The sequence below is a fragment of the Pristiophorus japonicus genome, chromosome 16 (assembly GCF_044704955.1).
Source record: "Pristiophorus japonicus isolate sPriJap1 chromosome 16, sPriJap1.hap1, whole genome shotgun sequence".
Classification (NCBI taxonomy): domain Eukaryota; kingdom Metazoa; phylum Chordata; class Chondrichthyes; family Pristiophoridae; genus Pristiophorus; species Pristiophorus japonicus.
The window spans coordinates 10,324,590-10,345,473 of NC_091992.1; the positions used below are offsets into that span (position 1 = coordinate 10,324,590).

The window sequence follows — 20,884 nt, forward strand, 5'->3', positions numbered from 1 at the left end:
TTGACAGTGATTGAAGCAAATCATTGTAAATCCAACTCACTTCACAGGACAGCTCCCACCCGGTCCTGAACCGTACCTTCCTCCTTCAGGCACAGACTGACCCACCGTGGTCTCCCACCGTTTCTCTTATCTTTATAAACTCACTGTAATAGCTGCACTGATCTTCTTCACCACTTCATCTTGGATACTTTTATCACACAGGATGTAGTCTGGAGCGATGCAGGTCTGACCACAGTTGGCATACCGTCCCCACGCTATACGTCTAGAAAGAACCATCAATTTTTATTCACAAAAAGAACTGGTTGATAGCTAATGTTTGCACAATTCAAGCTACTCTCTTAGAGCTACAAGTGTTTACAGTATCGAAGGAGGCCATTCACCATGTATTGAATCCTACTGCCCAGCTCTCCCCATAGACTGCTATCTAACCAATGCTACACCGGCCCTGGGAGTGTTTCATGGGACATCATAAAGCTCCTTTTACACAGTGTCCCATCAAGCACCACATGGGTTAAATGCAGGATGCCACAATAAACACGGTGTTTAGTCGGTCCTTCTTCGGCAGCACCTCCCAAACCCACGACCTCTACCACCTCGAAGGACAGAGGCCGCAGGCGCATGGGAACACCACCACCTCCAAGTCACACACCATCCTGACTTGGAAATATATCGGCCGTTCCTTCATCGTCGCTGGGTTAAAATCCTGGAACTCCCTCCCTCACAGCACTGTGGGAGCACCTTCACCACACGGACTGCAGTGACTCAAGGCGGCGGCTCACCACCACCTTCGCAAGGGCAATAAATGCTGGCCTTGCCAGTGACGCCCACATCCCGTGAATGAATTACAAAAAAGTAAAGCTTCCTCCACGCTGCAGCAAATACGTGTCTCAAGTCCGCGCTCCGATCGCTGCCTACTGCGGCTGTGAGTTGTAATGTATTTGCTTCATGGGTTCTTTGTTTAAGAATCCATCGAAACACGTTGCCATGAAGAACTAGTTGGTTTATGAACAAAAGTTTAACAATCGCCAGTTCATCCACTAGGCTCACAACTGCATACCTCAATCATGGACTGACTGGAGTTTCATGGAGTTGTGAACATCACGTGACTGGCTAAGCCACTCACAATGCAACATTGCCACAACTATTTTTAGAATAACTTTAAATCAAGTGCCTCCTTTTGTAAAGGCACAAAAATCCACAAATTATTAAAAAGGGAACTGTGACAAATCAAATTAAATTAAAAATTTTGTTCCCTGTTGAAATGATGCACTCCAGTCCCTCTGGTGCCCACCTCTTGCAGAAGGTGCTACAGCTCTACAACATTAATACAAGTGCCCCCTTATGAAAGGATCACAATCAACAAGTAAAACTTTCGACATTTGTGGTTCAAATTAAAATTTGGTTGCCGGGGGTGATGATGCACTCCAGTCCCTCCGGCGCCCACCTCTCGCGGAAGGCCGCGAGCGTACCGGTGGACACCGCGTGCTCCATCTCCAGGGACACCCTGGCTCGGATGTAAGCACGGAAGAGAGGCAGGCAGTCGGGCTGAACGACCCCCTCGACCACCCGCTGCCTGGACTGGCTGATGGCACCCTTGGCAGTGCCCAGGAGCAGTCCTACGAGGAGGCCCTCGGACCTACCCGCTCCCCTCCGCACAGGATGCCCAAAGATCAGGAGTGTGGGACTGAAGTGCAGCCAGAATTTGAGGAGCAACAGCTTTACAACTCTTTTGGGGGGGGGGGGGCGGGGGGGAAACAAAATAAACATTAAATCAAGTGCCCCCCCGATCTGGGGGACACTCCAAACACTTTTCACGTGCCCTTTTTTTTAATTTTTTTTGTTTTTATGGTGATTTTTGTGGGGGTTTTTTTGGGTTTTTTGGGCACTAAAAATTATGATTTTTTCCAAGTGCCCCCTATAAAAGGGGAGGGGACACTACAACCGGCATTTAAAATAAATTAGACTTTAAAACAAATAAAATCAAATTAAAATTTGGTTGCTGGGGGTGATGATGTACTCCAGTCCCTCTGGCGCCCATCTCTCTCGGAAGGCCGCGAGCGTACCGGTGGACACCGCGTGCTCCATCTCCAAGGACACCTTGGCCTGGATGTAGGTGCTGAAGAGAGGCAGGCAGTCAGGCTGAACGACCTCCTCGACCACCCGCTGCCTGGACCGGCTGATGGCCCCCTTGGCCGTGCCCAGGAGCAGTCCTACGAGGAGGCCCTCGGACCTACCCGCTCCCCTCCGCACAGGGTGCCCAAAGATCAGGAGTGTGGGACTGAAGTGCAGCCAGAAATTGAGGAGCAACAGCTTTACAAACCTGTGAGCATGCTCACCAGGTGCATACATTGCAGGAGTCTTTCCATTTCTTTCACCAGCCATCCTCACCTCACCCTTGACCAGAAACTAACCTGCAGGCAACGTCCAGGTCACAGTCACCATCAACGTAACAAGGACTTTTCCCTCCAAGTTCCAGGGTCACAGGGGTCAGATGTTTGGCAGCAGCCTCCATGACAACCCTGCCTATGGCAGTACTGCCAGTGAAGAAGATGTGATCGAACTGTTGCTTCAGCAGTTCGGTTGTCTCCTCCACCGCTCCATTAATTACAGGGTAAAGCTCCTGGAGGAAGGAACCCCATATTAGGTAAAACCCCTTGAGCCCTCCAAGCCTATTCACTCCTGCACCAAAGACCAATTATACTGTCACTTTTTCGCCAACATGAAAATTTTTATAGGAAGTGGAGTAGCCATTGAGCCCCTCGAGCCTATTCCACCATTTGGTTAGATCATGTTTGATCGGTACCTCAGCTCCATATCTCGATATACGAATCGAAAAGTGCTATTATAACTTTGTCAGCCGTGGCTCAGTGGGTAGCACCCTCGCCTCGGAGTCAGAAGGTTGTGGGGTCAAGTCCCACTCCACAGACTTGAGCACATAAATCTAGGCTGACACTCCCAGTGCAGTGCTGAGGGAGTGCTGCACTGTCGGAGGTGCCGTCTTTCGGATGAGACGTTAAACCGAGGCCCAGTCTGCCCTCAGGTGGATGTAAAAGATCCCATGGCACTATTTCAAAAGAAGAGCAGGGGCGTTATCCCTGGTGTCCTCCGACCAATATTTATTCCTCAAGTCAACACAACAAAAATTATGCTCACAACTGCATACTTCATCATGTATGACCTCAACCCAACTGAATTGGATTTTATTGAGTCCTGTGACCATCACGTGACCCGCTAAGCCACTCACAATGCATCAGCTCTACAAATCTGTGAGCATACTCAAGTGCGTGCATTTCAAGGGACTTACTAGGCATTTCCGCTTAGATTTCAGGTTCCCCACCCACCCCCCCTCCCGTGCGACCAGATACAACCTACTGTTGGGGCACAAAGCAGAGGTAAAATGGCCACTCGTTAGATCAGATCTCTGCCTGCCCTGCCCAGACTTCTGATCGCACTGTGACAGACGCAATTTCTCACCCTACACCAGTCAGTTCTACCTTTCAATAAAATGGCAGCAGTACCAGGGACAGATGTTAAAAGCAGGCAAGTGGTCATCATTGTTTTACCCAATGTAGTCCAGTCACTGCCCAGCCCGGCCCACACTCACCTTGTCCAAGTACTGAGGGAGGAGATTCCCCAGCAGCTGGGCGGTATTCACACTCAATTCAGAAGGCTTCACGATTGCAGCGTTTCCTGAGAACGGGATTGTGACACAAAAAATCATCACTGGCAACCAGAACCTTATTACATAGAATTTTACATCACAGAAACAGGTCATTCGGCCCAACTGGTGTTTGTGCTCCACACGAGCCTCCTCCCACCCTACTTCATCTCACCTCATCAACATATCCTTCTATTTGTTATGTATGCAATAAAGGTTCAAATTGAGTAATGTTTAACTAAGCAAGGGACAACCTTGGCTCTGCTTTATTTAGGCCCAAAGTGCCTGACTCCAAAAATGGCTGGCCTTTTATACCTGAGCAGCACCATGTGCGTGCTGCTCAGTGGCCTCCAACAATGACGCCATCTGGTGGCTACAAACAGAACGTACATACTTTCCTTTCCCGCATATGCTTATCCAGCTTCCCCTTAAATGCATCTATACTATTTGCTTCAACCACTGCCTGTGGTAATAAGTTCCACATTCTCACCACTCTCTGGGTAAAGACATTCTCCTGAATTCCCTGTTGGATTTATTTCGTGTTGATCTTATATTGAGTTCCGAGGGGAAAACCGGACCGGACTGGGCTGCAATGCACCCCCCGGCATGATCGAACAACCGGCCGAGACTCAAACCCCACCCTCCCCCGATTGTACCCCAACCCAAGCGAGAAGTCGGGCCGGGTCAAAAACCAGGCACCAGACCCCAAACCCACCTGGAGAGTTGGGTTAAAAATCAGGGCTCGTGTCTCATGGGCCTAAACTAAGCCACCCCCCCCCCCCCCCCCCCCCCAACATGTGGCCAACTTCAGGAGAGGAGCAGAAAAACTAGAAAATTCATCAATGGAAGTCAGCAAAACAGCAATTGAAAAACGTACCAGGACACAGGAAATAACAGCTTGCATTTATATAGCGCCTTTAATGCAGTGAGACATCCCAAGGCCCTTTACAGGTGTGTTAGGAGTTAAGAAATTTGACACCGAGCCACATAAGTAGAGATTAGCACAGGTGACCAAAAGCTTGGTCAAAGGAGGTAGGTTTTAAGGAGTGGCTTGAAGGAGGAAAGAGAGAGACGGAGGTTTAGGGAGGGAGTTCCAGAGCTTGGGGCCCAGGCAACAGAAGGCATGGCCACCAATGGTTGAGTGATTATAATCAGGGATGCTCAGGAGGGCAGAATTAGAGAAGCGCAGACATTTCGGGGGTGGGGGGCAGGGGTTGTGGGGCCGGAAGAGATTACAGAGATAGGGAGGGGCGAGGCCATGGAGGGATTTGAAAATAAGGTCATTTATTATCCACTGTACTGTTTCCGGCGGAGGTTCGGGAAGTAGTTAAGCTGAAGATCACCTGCTGCGATCGCCCCGATTAAAGGCTGGATGATGAGGGCCAGCGGGTAGTTCCAGGCCCCGATGATCAGAACCACACCGAGAGGCTCTCGGTGGATGTAGACACTATCCATCAGCGTCATCATGCTCTTCGACACGTGCTCTGGGGCGGCCCACTCGGGCAGTTTGTTCACGGCCAGAGTGATCTCGTTCAGAATGCCGGACATCTCGTAGATTTCCACCGCAAACTCATTCTGCCAATTCAAAAAAAAAACGGGAAGTAATTTTTAAGCATCTCTTCCCATCTCCCACCCCACCCACCCCCTTCAAGATACTAACTTGTGTCTGTGGGTGCCAGGGAAATGGACAGTGTTCTGGTATCTCACTCACAGGACAACCCTTCCAAAAAAAAAAAGGCAGCCTGGTTGTCTAAGCAGTTGGTCACGTGGTTTCATAGCCAAAAGCCCACTGCTGTCCACACACGATGCTCCTCCTGAGATTATAGCCAATTTCCTTATTAACTATTTAGCATTCAGACCACTGCCCTCGCCACATCGAGATCCATGCTCATTGCCACGCTCTGCCACATGCACATCCTTGACCTCTGGCCCCTGCACTTGCTCAAAACCGGTTATATCTCTAACTTTTTCCAGCTCTGACGCAAGATCATTGGCCCGAAACGTTTACTTTCTCTCGCCACGGATGCTGCTGAGCATCTCCAGAATTTTCCTGTTATTCCTTTTTAAACTTTGCTTATTAATAATGACTTGACAGAAATTATATCAATATATAATTAGCTCGCAAAAGCAAGGTAACCAGCTTAGCAGCAAAGGCAACTGGGGGGAAAATAATGGTTAACTTGACTAACGATCACATTATATACATTGTTAAACAATGGCGAAGTGAAATATTGCAGCAGGACCTTGGAAAAGGGCTGTGAACTGCTCAAGCAAGAACTAGACCAGATAGCATAGCAACCAGACAGATAGTGAGCCTATGTGCATAGAACTTAAAAATAAAACAAATGCTTTGTTTTTAAAGTAGGTTAGCTACTATGGGAGACAAATCTGGCTAAGGTAGGGTGACACAGGAGGCCCCATGGAAACAAAGAAGGTTAAGTGCATTGGTCCTGGTCCAGGAAACCTCCAGGGAGGTTTGAATAGGGAAAAAAAAGGTATATTTAAAAAAAAAAAGATATCCCAGGAAGAGTTAATTGGAAAAGATGGGGCCTGACAACTGAAGGAGAGAATAGCAGGCTCAGGGGATTGTGCCAGGGGGTGTCCCCAAGGCAGAACGGCTCAGTATGACTATGCTTTGTTTATCGCTGCTTAACCCACCAGGAGGAATGTTGATCCTTGCTTATACTGAATAAAATTTTAATCTCGGGGTACCAATTTGAGTCAACATTGAATCTTTTGGAATCAAAGATCTCTGAGAATCTTACACCCATCTCCCGCCCCACCCCTCATACGTACGCATGGGTCACTGGGTAGTAAACAGAGTATGAACACTGGCTGGGTTTTGTCTCCCCTACCACCCACATGACAGATCAGTCGGCACGGTAAAGACCGAAAACCAAACCTGGTCCATGTGGCCAAGTACCACACTAGGTACCCACCCAGCAGAAAGACACCCTCTCCAAAATGTTGCATTTTCTTCATCTTTGTAGAGGAAGGTGGCACATAAAAAGGGAAAGAACGCAAACAGCAGGAGGCCTGGCACATCAGCAGCCACGAACACGATTGGAAGATAGGGTCGCTGCTTTGATGGGTCCTGCCTGGAGAAAAGCAACCACCATTGCACAAGCTGGGCCCGCACTCTAGGGAGAGGTCCAGTTCTGCAAATTCCAGAGTCTGGCTTAGCTAAATGTTAAGTACTGCGCAGGCTAGCCATGCTTCGGTTCATGGGGATGTCTCCGTCAGCTATGCTTCGGTTGATGCAATGTGCTATCATTCATCGTGGTCCTTCAAATCAGCATATGCTTTGTAAGCCTAGTCATGCCACCCACTCTGCCCTCTCCTCTGCTGCTAGCCATTTGCCTGTGTTTGATTATATTTTTGCAGAACTGGAGGCTGACCCTGACAATGCAGAAGATTCAGATGAGGACGAGCCTGAAGAGGGGGAACATCTTCCAATCCCACCCTCCAGACCAAGAGCATGGGGTTGAGGGGGAGGGAATGGAGATGGATGAAGCTCCCACTGTTACTGACTTTGGAGGAGGTGCAGGTGCCACCCATTGAGGTGCCAGCCCCTTCCCCAACTGTTAATCAGCCAGAGAATCCTTCCACTACTTCGCAATGCTCCCCAAGGGAAGAGAGTGAAGACCCGAGAACAAGAGCAGAAAATAAAAAACACACATTCGGGGTGGCCGGACACACGCTAAATAATCGCAGCATCGCAGGCGAGGACCACGAAGGGAGGGTTGCGGAACCTGGTTAAGGTGCTGATCGCGTACGAGAGCTTTGTTTCAAACCTTGTGCAAGTCCTTCTTGAGAGCCAGCGAGAACTCCTCCTTCTTCTCGAAGAGCATTCTCTCCAGCGCCTTCAGCTGCTGAACCCGGAATTCCAGCGGCCGGCTTTTCCCCAGATTGTAGGCGGCTCTCGCACCGGCCACAACAAGCTCAATCTGCTCCATGATGTGCCAACCTGCCAAGGGATGCAAAGCACCGGTGAGTTGTCTACACTGGTGTACGGAACAGTGTCTCGATACACAAATAAACACAGGGGCCTACTGTGTGTTTGAATGTTGCTGCGTTTGGCCATCTTGATTCGGGTGTGATTTGGGCTGGTGATTCAGGAAGCGGCAATACTTTATAAAAAAGGCGGAGTAGGTCATGCTGGGGCAGGCTAAAGCGCAATAAATATGGAGGACCATGTTTGTGGAAAGGTTTGTCACTAAAACAGGAAACGCTGGGAATCCGCAAAAGATCAGTATCTGTAAAGAGCAACGAGGTGAACATTTCATCTTTAACCAGTCATCAGAACCATACATCCTCATCTGAAGGAATTCCACCTGTAATGTATTTGCTTCATCTGCGATTAAAAATTCATAGCAACACATTGCTGATAAACCAACTAGTCCTTAATAGCAAAGGTTTATCACACTACACATCACCAGTTCATCCAGGCTCCCAACCACCTGCCTCATCGTGGATCCCCTGAACCCAACTGACTGGGGTTTTATTGAGTCTTGTGAACATCACGTGACTGGCTAAGCCACTCACAACTCAACAAACCCGTGAGCATACAAAGTGTATACATTACAATAACCACACACCCTCACCTGAAGGAATTTTGAGCTCACCATGATTCTGAGCTCTTCCTCTGGCACTGCCTCTTATATTCAGAATAACTCAACATGACTGTTGCAAGCTCAAACCATTGTGACCGTGGTCTCTAATGTAACTCCAGAGGGAGGAAGCAGCATTGTGGATTGCCTTTTATACCTGCTTACCCAGGGTGTACAGGTGACCCTTAGGTCTCCAACAGGTGTGCCCCCTGGTGGCAAGTCTTACACATTGGTGAGGTTTGCATACATAACAGCCTCCACTGGTCAGCAAGAAAGCTCCCCCTCACACCCACCTTTAAATTGGAACCTTTCTACCCAACTCTGGCCTTCTCACTCCCCCTGGACCTCCTCCCCCACCCCCAACAACCTCTCGCCTTCCCTCAATCTTTCCATTGACAGATTTCACACTCTGATCAGCTGCCTGCACACTCTGCTCCCCCTTCTTACTCTACCCAAACTTCAAGCTCACCGTTCCCTCACTTCCCATCCCAACTTCATCAAACCTTCTTCCCCAGCCAAGCCTGTTCAGGGCCATTCAGTACCAACTAGGTCGCAATTTCTGGCAAATAAAACACTCAGGGCCCAACGTGGAGCTCAGTAAACAATGTGTTTCATTTTGTGGAATTTATCAGCAAACGATCATAAGACAAGAGACCATGGACAAAGCTCCCTTCTCCGAGTATGTAAACTAGTCTCTCCCCCATCCACCACCTCGTCCTCACAATTTCCAGATACTTTTAAAAAAAACAACACAGTCTCAATAGTTATGGCTCTTACTTTTCTTAACTTATTTTTCTTCCCCTTCAGCCCCTTCTCCATTAACCACTGACCAAGGTTACAGGGCCCCAGACAATCTGCTCCCAAGCCTCAGCTGACACACCACAATATAAATGGCCAACAGGTGAGCTAGAGCAACCTACCCTCCAATTTTTCCCCCCATCTCATGGATGGGAACCAGGCCTCCAATTGCTACCAGAGTGTCAGCCAAACACCACCCTATAAGAACATAAGGAATAGGAACAGGAGCAGGCCATGCGACCCCTCGAGCCTGCTCCGCCATTCAATAAGATCATGGTTGATCATCAACCTCAACTCCACTTTCTCACCCAATTGTCATATCTCTTGATTCCCCTCCAGTCCAAAAATCTATCGATCTCAGTCTTGAATATATTCAGAGACTCAGCACCCACAGCTCTCTGGGGCAGAGAATTTCAAAGATTCACAACCCTGAGTGAAGAAATTCCTCCTCATCTCAGTCTTAAATGGCTGACACCTTATCCCCGAGTCTATCCCTGGCCAAAGACCACCCTAAGTGGAAGAGCAGCATCCGGGAGAGTGCAGAGCACACCCTTTCCTTCAACGACTGTCAGTCTGTCACAGGTGGGACAGACTGTCATTCCCAAATTGGACTGTTCAGTCACTCAGGAACTCAGTATGGTGGCGACGACGACGGTGATTTCATAGAACAGATAGGGAGGAGGAACCATTTCCTCTGGTGGTTGGGGGGGGGGGGGGGGGGAGGGGGTGTGGGGGTGATAGTAGTAGGGGGCAGGGGTCCAGAACAAGGGGAGCATAATCTTAAAATGGGAGCCAGGCCACTCAGGGCTGATGTCAGGAAGCACTTCTTCACACAAAGGGTAGTGGGAATCTGGAACTCATCCCCCAGAAAGCTGTTGGGGCTTGGAGGGTGGGGAATCAATTCAAATTTCAAAACGGAGATCGATAAGGTTTTTGTTAGGAATTGGGTATTAAAGGGTACGGAACCAAAAGATAGATAACTGAAGTCAAGGTACAGATCATCAGCCACGACCTAATTAAATGGTGGAACAGGTGACAAGGGACTGAATATACCTATAAAGTCTTCAAAAAGGAGCATGCTGCTTCAAGGTGCAGCACATGTTGGAGAGTGATGGCTGTGAAGAGGGAGACTGGATTGGACGTCGCTGATTGGAGTGTGGGCAGGTACAGCAGGAGCGGAGAGGTCGGGGCGCAGGAGCGGCGACAGATCGCAGGGAGACGTGATAAGGGCCCAGGAGAGGAGGGCCCAGGGGCAGCACGGGCCAGCCCACACTGCGATTATGTGTGCGCACTAGGTCCGTGCAGCAGAGCAGGTCTCCAGTCATCTTGCTTAACCCTTGCCACTGGACCAAGACCTAGCTCTGTCAAGCCTGTGTGGTGGCTGCTGTGCAACGGCCACCACAATTAAAAAATCCACGCACAGGCATCTTCCACCCTTCAGGATGTAGTTCGGGATCTGGAATATTAGGTCTTTCATTGAAACACCTGTGAACTCATCCCTTTTAGTAACACATCCTGAAAGTTATACACGAAGTTAAAGTCCAAGCTAAAGTGTCTAATCAATTGATGCGTTATTTGCTGTGCTCTGTGGGGAAATGAAATAATTTGAGAAATGAAATGAATAGAGCAATAAAATAAAAAAAGAGAAACGGCGACTATGAGATGGGTACACCATGGCAACAGCAGCAGAGATTCTGTCGGACTGGGAAAGTTGAACAGCAATCAGGAGAGAGAGAGTGTAGAAATGCTCATTCTCGGTTCTTATCTGGGACAGCACAATTACCAAATCAAGGTACATCAGAACAAAGAGACACTATTATAAAGCGAACCAGAAAAAGATGCCAAAAAAGAACACGCAGATAATGATGACGGAAGAACCTTCAGAGTTACTTGGCTCCAAGGACGGGCTGTACCTGTTATGGAAGAACTCCATAAGACTGGGTACTGTGAGCTAAAACTGATGTGACCCTAGTATCTAATACAACACCAGAGTGCCTAAGCAGCATGGCAGACAACCTTTTATACTCCCTTGCACGAGGTGTGCAGGTGACCCTTGGGCCTCCAACAGTTGTGCCTTCTGGTGGCAAGTCTTACACAGTTACAATGTTTACATACATAACAGTACCAAAGGACGCACTAGACGATAAAGGCGTTTGAACAAGTTATCAAGTGCAGGAAGAGAAACATCAGACATGGCACTCTGAGTCAATGAGTGTGTGGGAACTTAAAGGCAAAAAAGCTAGTACGAGAAGGTTAAAAAGCAGGAACGGAGGTTTCCATCTCATAACTGAATGCAAGAATAATGGTAGACAGTAAAACACCCCCGGCACATCCAGCCTGTGGTGCACAACTGCGATGTCTTGTGGATCAAAATATGCACACTCGCTCGTGGAGAATAACCAGCATCTGTTGGGCCTGTTTCTGCGCTGTAAAATTCTATGTAACCTTTTTGTACAGTCTTACAATACTTTAACTGCAGAAATAATGGAATATAGTATAGAATACAAGATTATTTTGTGCAAAAGGTTTCACCTACTGCCTCAATCTCCAACAATACATCGGCAACATATTTAATGAAGTAATTATGCAATTAAAATAATGCACATACAGAGATCATTCCATATTGAGGAGATGAATCCTCACACTCAGTGGGAGCCCATAAATATTTCACTGAGCCACGGTGCCTGTGGTAAGAATGTATCACTACACCCCACTTCCTACACTGGGAGCTTGAAGGGAAGGGGGGGGGGGGGGGTGGGGTGGGGAAGAGGGTGTGAGAGTGTGCTGGGCCCAAGAAGCAGAGCCTGGTCTCTAATAATCTTGGATCCCCTTCATTTGACCAAGACCTTGCTCCGTCAGATCCGTGTGGTGGCTGTTGTGCAACGGCCACCCCACGTTAAAATAATTCATGTACAGGCATCCTCCACCCTTCAAAATTAAGTTCGGGATCTGGCCAGCATTGGTCCCCTTAGAACTCATTTTAGTGTGGGAAGCAAGTCATCCTCAACTCCAGGGCACTGCCCGAGAAGATGCCTCCTCCCCACCCCACCAGGAAGCCGTGTAATCTCTCCTCAGAGTGGCAAACAGATAATCAATCACCTCAATTAGGGTTAATAAAAATGTGCATAATTTCTCTCCAACCCATTGGGCAATCGAAACTAGCCCAGGATATAGCTTTGGCCCGGATTAACATTGTACAGTACTTGTTTTCGTAAGAGGTGATCCCCACCACAGCCAGAAACAGATCCAGCTCTCATTTGAAGGAATTCAGTGGATCCCTACTCACTGCACAAGCCAGCAGCCAGCCTGTCCCACAGATTCTCTTCTCCAGGAAAAGAACCACCTCTTGACATCTAACCTGGATCTGCCCTTATACAACTTGAAATTGTGTCCCCGTTCCCCCCACCGCCAGTCCCCTCTAACCTATTTTAATCTAAATAAACAATCTACACAAAACACATTCTATTGCCTTCACCATCTTATAAACTTTAATCAAATCAGCCCAAAGTTTATACTTATCTAAAATTGTAAGCTAAATACAAATAATAAAAACAACCTAATTAAGCTAGCAAATAATTGATCTTGTGTTTTTATATAGCACCTTTTAACATAGTAAAGCATTCCAAGGCGCTGCACTGGAGCGTCAAACATTTGATACAGAGTCACACAAGGAGATATTAGGCCAGGTGACCAAAAGCTACGTCAAAGGGGTAAGTTTTAAGGAGCGTCTCAAAAAAAAAGAGGAGGGGTAGAGACACAGATGTTTAGGGATGGAATTCCAGAGCTTAGGGCCCAGGCAGCTGAAGACACAGCCGGCAGAGGTTGAACAGTTATAATAGAGGATGCTCAAGAGGCCAGAATTAAAGGAGCACAGACATCTCGACAGTGCCGGGGGGGGGGGGGGAGGGGGGTGGTGTTGTGGGGCTGGAGACACTGCCCTGACTCCATTAGGTGCGTCGAGGAGGCTCAAGCACGTGGGGAGATCCTGTCCAAACTGATCCCCGTCCAGACAGAATTCCTCATCGGCACCAAGCCCCGAAACCTCCCCCGGGAGGTGGCACCTCACAACTTGAGCCTCCTCCGGGAAATCCCCTCCGTGCCTTTCAGTTCTGCGCGGAGAGGTTTCCTCTACGGGCTGCTCTTGCACACTCTCCACCTGGCCAGCCTCGTCTGCCGTCCGGACACGCCATGGCGTACCATCTTGCCATCCGGAGGAGGCAGAGGTCCCCAATGGAGTGCTCTCTACACAGGAGTTCTCCCTTTATTTATTGGGCACTTGGCCTGGAGAGTGTTGCAGGGAGCAGTCCGATGCAATAAGTTTTTAAGTTGGTTCATGGGCTCCCAGGCCACCTGCAATTTCTGCAGTCTGAAAGAGTCCGTGTTCCATGTTTTTAAATCAAACGTGTGAGGTTGCAGCCCCTGTTTCATTATTTGAAGGGGCTGCTCCTCAAATTCTGGTTGCACTTCAGTCCCACACTTTGGGCACCCTATAGAGGGGAGCGGGCAGGTCAGAAGGCCTCCTCGTAGGACTGCTCCTGGGCATGGCCAAGGTGGCTATCAGCCAGTCCAAGCAGCAGGCAGTCAAGGGGGTCATTCAGCCAGACTGCCTGCCTCTCTTCATAGTTACATCCGAGCCAGAGTGTCCCTGGAGATGGAGCACACAGTGTCCACCGGTACGCTCGCGGCCTTCCGCGAAAGGTGGGCGCTAGAGGAACTGGAGTGCATCATCATCCCCGGGATGAGAATTTTAATTTGAACCACCTAAAACATCTAAAGTTTAATTTGTTTTTAAGTTTGTCGGTTTTAGTGCCCCCCCTTTAATCAGGGGCACTTGATTTCATAATTTATTGAGATGCAACAAACATAGTTGTAGGGCTAGAGAAGATTAGAGATAGGGAGGGGCAAGGCCATGGAGGACAAGAATTTTTAAAAATCAAGGCAAACAATTAAATTTTATGGGGACTGTGAGGTAGTCGGGGGGGGGGGGGGCAGGGGGAGAAAGTGAAATCAAAGACAGAGAAATGCAGTACTCAGCAACCTTAAGCAATACATAATAATTGGGAAACTCAGGTTTTATTTCAAAACCAGGTCATGTGACATCTGCTGAATCAGTGAGTGACAATTGCAGACGAAGAATTGCGCAAGTTGGTATGTTTCAAGAAAGGTATAAAAAGGGACACAAGGGTGAATGAACTCTGATCGCATAGTACTGGTGTGTTCTGTCTAATAAAAATCTGTCAAGTTGATCCGATATCTGGAGCATGAGAGAAGATGGGTTGGAGTGGAGTGCAAGAACAACCCATGACAAAAACTTCAATAAACTAACTCATGATGAAGTGGAGTTGAATGGAAGAGAGTGGGGTGGGATGGAGCAGAATAGAGTTAAGTTGAGTTGAGTGCAACCCATGACACGACATCAATAAAACAACTAACGGAGTTGGAAGGAGTTGACGAGTTAGATGGAGTTGGGTACAACCCATGACAACGCCTCAACGATCAACTAATCCCAACCACACCCTCCCAAGACATTTGACAAAATGGTACTCGCACGTCTCACAATGACTAAAGACGGAAGCTGAGGAAGAGGGAAAAGGGAAAAGGGAAAAGGCCACTTACGGTCCTGGATATCAGGAGCGAGCGAGCAGCCAGGAAAGCCGCTCAGCCCCGGGGGCAGTACCCTCTCGCTCTCCGCAACTTTGCGAGTGTGGATCTCTCCGCTATTCCCGAGCTGTTTCACTGCTTTAAATCGCCGGGACAATAAATTAATAAATTGCCGAGCAGCGGCAGCCGGAGAGGGACAAACCAGTCGCACAACTCAAAATGCGATCTTGCATGGCTCCTTCCTGTTGCAAAAACTTTGTTTTCACTCCTCAAAGTTATTTTTTTTTTAATCCCAACTCCTCAGCTGCATTTCTTTAACCGAAATGTTAAAAATGACATGGAGTCTACGGCACACAAACAGGCCATTCGGCCCCACTGGTCCATGCCAGCCTTTATGTTCCACAGGAGCCCCCTCTCTCTCCCACCCCTCTTCATCTCACCCCATCAACATATCCCTCTCTTCCCTTCTCCCTTATGTGCTTATCCAGCTTCTTATTAAATGCATCTGTGCTATTCGCCTCAACCCTCCCTGTGGTCGCGAGTTCCACATTCTCATCACTCTCTGGGTAATAGAGGTTTCTCCTGAATTCCCCATTGGATTTATTGGTGACGATCTTATATTTATGACCTCGAGTTTTGGTCTCCCCCACAAGTGGAAGCATTTTCTCTACTTCTAAACCCCTTTCATTATCCTCAATAGGGAGTGCAGCGAAGGTTCACCAGACTGATTCCCGGGATGGCAGGACTGACATATGAAGAAAAACTGGATCGACTAGGCTTATATTCACTGGAATTTAGAAGAATGAGAGGGGCTTTCATAGAAACATATAAAATTCTGCTGGGATTGGACAGGTTACATGCAGGAAGAATGCTCCCGATGTTGGGGAAGTCCAAAACAAGAGTCACAGTCTAAAGATAAGGGGTAAGCCATTTAGGACCGAGATGAGGAGAAATTTCTTCACTCAGAGAATTGTGAACCTGTGGAATTCTCTACCACAGAAAGTTGTTGAGGCCAGTTCGTTAGATATATTCAAAAGGGAGTTAGATGTGGCCCTTACGGCTAAAGGGATCAAGGGGTATGGAGAGAAAGCAGGAATGGGGTATTGAAGTTGTATGATCAGCCATGATCATATTGAATGGTGGTGCAGGCTTGAAGGGCCGAATGGCCTACTCCTGCACCTATTTTCTATGTTTCTATCAGGTCACCCCTCAACCTTCTCTTTTCTAGAGAGCCCCAGCCTGTTTAGCTTTTCCTGATAGTTATACCCTCTCAGTTCTGGTGTCATCCTTGTGAATCTGTTTTGCACCTTCACCAATGCCCTTATATCTTTTTTACAATATGGAGACCAGAACTGTTCTCCAAGTGTGATCTAACCAAGGCCCTATACAAGTTTAACATAACCTCTCTGCATTTCAATTCTATCCCTCCAGAAATGAACACCAGTGCTTGGTTTGCTTTATTAACCCTGCGTCACTACTTTTAGTGATTTGTGTATCTGTAACCCCAAGTCCTTTTGCTCCTCTACTCCATTTAGATGATTATTATCCAAGCCGTTTGTGGCTTCCTTATTCTTTCGACCAACATATGCCATCTTGAACTTGTCCATACTGAAATTAATTTGCCAATTACACACCCATTCTGCAAGTTTATTAATGTCTCCACGCGAGTCTCCTTCCATCGACCTCATCTCAGCCTTTCAGCCTATCTTTCTATTCCCTTTTCTCTCATATACTCATCTAGTTTCCTTCTTGTTATATATGTATGTTGACCTTACCCAAATGTAAGACTTGCCACCAGGGGGCACACCTGTGGGAGACCTAAGGATCACCTGTGTACCCTGGGGCAAGCAGGTATAAAAGGTGACTCACCATGCTGCTTCCTCACTCTAGAGTCTGAAATAAAGAGACCAAGGTCACAACAGTTTGAGCTTGCAATATAGTCCTGTGGATTTATTCTGAACACAAAAAATTGGCGACGAGTAACGGATCATGAACTTTCACGCGGTAATGGCTGCCGTTGGTATTCTTCAGAGATTTGTTGAGGGTGATGATTGGGAAGCCTTCATTGAGCGCCTCGACCAGTACTTGGTGGCCAACGAATTGGACAAGGCTCAGACGCCAGCCAAGCGCAGGGCGATTCTCCTCACCGTATGTGGGTCATTGGTATATGGCCTCCTAAAATATTTGCTGGCACCGGTCAAAATAACGGACAAATTTTACGCAGAGCTGTGTACACTGGCTAAGGAACATCTCAAGCCAAAGGAGAGCATCCCGATGGCCAGGTACTGCTTTTACACGCACCGTCGCTCCGAGGGCCAGAACGTGGCGAGTTTTGTCACTGACCTAAGACGCCTTGCGGGGCAGTGCGACTTTACAGGCTCATTGGGGGAAATGTTGCGGGACTTTTTCATGCTTGGAATTGGCCACGAGGTCATCCTTCGCAAACTGCTGTCTGCCGAATCCCTAGATCTGAGCAAGGCCATGTGCACTGTAACATGATCCGCCACAGGCCAGGCACAGAGAGCAGCACCTATGCTCTCAGTTGGCCACCGTTGCCCGCCCCCGGGGTGGAAACGGCGCAGCCTGCACACCCACTCGCGGTCGTGGAAGTGGTAGAAAGTGAGGGATCAACCATAACGGCCCCCCCAGCTTAGGACCTGGACCAGCCAGGATCCCATGTTACCACCTGCCAAAGGCGAACTGCTAGACGGGATGTGGCAACCTATCTGCAAAAAGACGATAGATCCACCCCAACGTTGCAAAGCAGGGCAGGCCAATTGCACACTGTCGGTGGTCCGGGGCCCCCATACTACAGCCCAATGTCCACGGGGACCACCAGGCCTCCCGCCACTACCGAAAGTCTCAAGGCCATTGCGGCCATCCTGGGCTTGCCAGACCTCAGGGTCAGCGCCCAAATCACTAAACCTACACCACGCGTGCCAAGGTAGACTCCCCACAGACCCGGCCATCCTGGGTGTTACGCAATCACCAGACCAAATCAGTCAGAACCGAGCCTTCCGCATGCCATCAGCAAAGAATGCACCATAAGTGCACGGCCCCTCCACGCGACATCAGACTAAGTGATGTCGACCATGTTCAGGGCCCCAGTCGGGCCGCCAGCACCACATTAGCCAAGGGGGGGAATGGAGTGTATGTGATGAAAACGGAATGTTTGATTGTGAAACCATGTACCGGGCTAACAAGTAAAGCAGTGGGACGAGACCAAACTGCGAATGACACTGAAAGGACCCGGACCCCAGTGACCCACTAACAGGATCAACTTCGCCGTCAACCACAGGGATGAACCCACCATGTCAGGACTTCAACCCAGGCGATCGACCCGGGGGCGTGGGGCGCCAGATCGCCTCAACTTGCAAATAACTTGCACAATAAGACTTTGGGGGGGGGGGGGGGAGTGATGTTATGTACCTTATGTATGTTCCTTACCCAAATGTAAAACTTGCCACCAGGGGGCTCACCTGTGGGAGACCTCAGGGTCACCTGTGCACCCTGGGGCAAGCAGGTATAAAAGGTGACTCACCATGCTGCTTCCTCACTCTAGAGTCTGAAATAAAGAGACCAAGGTTACAACAGTTTGAGCTTGCGATATAGTCCTGTGGATTTATTCTGAACACAACACTTCTGACAGTATCGAAGCTGTTTGCCTCAGCCATTTCCTGTGGACATTGCTTCTCATCCCCTTGTCTGAGTTATTAACGCATGTCATGAAATAGCAAGGATCGCATAACCAGTCAAGGGTTCAGTGAAAAGGTCAGGGGTGAATGAAGAAGCAATGAGCCTTTCAGCAAAAACCATAAGACTAAATAAAACATTGCTCATCGCAGTTTTAAAATGAATTTTTGAAACGATAAGATAAGAAACGTTTTTTTTTCCTTATAGAGAATGGAGACTCGCCCAGTTTCTGCTTTTTCCAGTCTGGGTTTGATTTGTATCGTCGAGATGTGTTCCTTTGTATTAGCAGGACCGAAGGCTATTGAATAGCAAGTGTTTTTATTTGTGCCTATCTTGAAAAGCAAGCGCTCTACTCGGAACTCCTACACGGCAAGCGAGCCCCAGGTGGGCAGAGGAAACGTTTCAAGGACACCCTCAAAGCCTCCTTGATAAAGTGCAACATCCCCACCGACACCTGGGAGTCCTCTGGCCAAAGACTGCCCTAAGTGGAGAAAGAGCATCCGGGAGGGTGCTGAGCACCTCGAGTCTCATCGCCGAGAGCATGTGGAGGACAAGCGCAGGTAGCGGAAGGAGCGTACGGCAAACCAGGCTCCCCACCCACCCTTTCCTTCAACCACTGTCTGTCCCACCTGTGACAGAGACTGTAACTCCCGTATTGGACTGTTCAGTCACCTGAGAACTCATTTTTTGAGTGGAATAAAGTCTTCCTCGATTCCGAGGGACTGCCTATGATGATGATGATGGTTTCCAGTGCTCCCTCCACTGACTTTTCATTTGAAAGATTCGGCCATTTGGAGTTTTGTTTTTCTCTTTCTATTTCAGTGATAGCTGCTGTGGGATAGGTTTGTTGTTCCAGTGTGAGGAACGTGTGTTCCCAGTGGGGAGAGCTCCCTCCCTCAATCCACTGCAGTCTGATCAGCAGATGTCCTGATGTTCAGCCAGTTCAAACACCTCCTCCCGCTGCTCTGGGACCTGAATCCAGCCCCGAGTCCGACACTCAACGCCTCCTCTCTCACTCGCTCCCAGCTGTAAAAAGAGTCAGCCTGGCCCCCCACCCCCGTTTCTGATCGGTACTGAACCTTGAGCTTTCACCCCATGTCCTAACGCGCACCTAGTCCCGCTCACCCATCACCCCTGTGCTCGCTGACCCATGTCCTAACATGCACCAAGTCCCACTTACCCATCACCCCTGTGCTCGCTGACCCGTGTCCTAACTCACACCAAGTCCCGCTCACCCATCACCCCTGTGCTCGCTGACCCGTGTCCTAACTCACACCAAGTCCCGCTCACCCATCACCCCTTGTGCTCGCTGACCTGTATCCTAACTCACACCAAGTCCCGCTCACCCATCACCCCTGTGCTCGCTGGCCCGTGTCCTAACTCACACCAAGCCCCGCTCACCCATCACCCCTTGTGCTCGCTGACCTGTGTCCTAACTCACACCAAGTCCCGCTCACCCATCACCCCTTGTGCTCGCTGACCTGTGTCCTAACTCACACCAAGTCCCGCTCATCCATCGCCCCTGTGCTCGCTGACCTGTGTCTTAATTCACACCAAGTCCCGCTCACCCATCACCTCCTGTGCTCGCTGACCTACATTGGCTTCCGGTTAAACAGCGCCTCAATTTCAAAATTCTTATCCTTATTTTCAAATCCCTCCCTATCTCTGTAATCTCCTCCAGCCCCACAACACCCCCGCCCCCTCCCAAGATGTTTGCGCTCCTATAATTCTGCCCTCTTGAGCATCCCTGATTATAATCGCTCAACCATTGGTGGCTGTGCCTTCTGTTGCCTAGGCCCTAAGTTCTGGAACTCCCTCCCTAAACCTCTCCGCCTCTCTACCTCTCTTTCCTCCTTCAAGGCGCTCCATAAAACCGACCTCTTTGACCAAACTTTTGGTCACCTGAGTTAATTTCTACTTATGCGGCTCAGTGTCAAATTTTTAAATCTCATAATACTCCTGTGAAGCGCCTTGGGACATTTCATTACGTTAAAGGCGCTATATAAATGCACGTTGTTGTTGTTGTTGTGAGGCCACAAGGAAGGTTGCAGTAGGAACTGAACAGTTGGGGTCCTTTAACGATGATGGGGGGTAGGTGCATTGTTAGGGCAATGGCGTTTCATCCAGTGTTTGAGCAAGGTTGCAAATGGACATTTGATCTTGAGACATGAGTTCAAATCCCACCACAGCAGCTGGGGAATTTAAATTCAGTTAATTAAATAAATCTGGAATTAAAAAGTTAGTGTCAGTAATGGTGACCATGAAACTACTGGATTGTCAAAAAAAAAACCTCTGGCTTACATTGCTGTTTGTGGGAGCTTGCTGTCAATTACATTACAACAGTAACTTCAAAAGTACCTAATTGGGTGGAAAGCGCTTTGTGACATCCCGAGCACTGAGGAGTACTAGTTCTTTTTTAAAAAATTCATTCACAGGATGCCTGTGTTTATTGCCCAACCCTAATTGCCCTTTGCTATAACTGAGTGTCTCACTGGGCCATTTCAGAGGGCATGACACCAGGGAG

General features: G+C 48.6%; 1 protein-coding gene across 1 annotated transcript in view; it reads right to left on the minus strand.

Annotated features, from left to right (window-relative positions):
- The window catches only part of LOC139226312 (aldehyde dehydrogenase family 3 member A2-like), a 28,424-nt gene extending 13,578 nt beyond the window's left edge, over positions 1 to 14,846 (minus strand). Inside the window, exons 1-6 of the mRNA XM_070856974.1 lie at positions 14,683 to 14,846; positions 7,453 to 7,625; positions 5,002 to 5,233; positions 3,605 to 3,690; positions 2,412 to 2,620; positions 145 to 262 (exon numbers count right to left, since the gene is read on the minus strand). Coding sequence (XP_070713075.1) covers positions 145 to 262; positions 2,412 to 2,620; positions 3,605 to 3,690; positions 5,002 to 5,233; positions 7,453 to 7,614 — 807 coding nt within the window. The 5' untranslated portion in view covers positions 7,615 to 7,625; positions 14,683 to 14,846. The remainder of the gene's footprint in view (positions 1 to 144; positions 263 to 2,411; positions 2,621 to 3,604; positions 3,691 to 5,001; positions 5,234 to 7,452; positions 7,626 to 14,682) is intronic.
- Between the last annotated feature and the right edge of the window lie 6,038 nt (positions 14,847 to 20,884).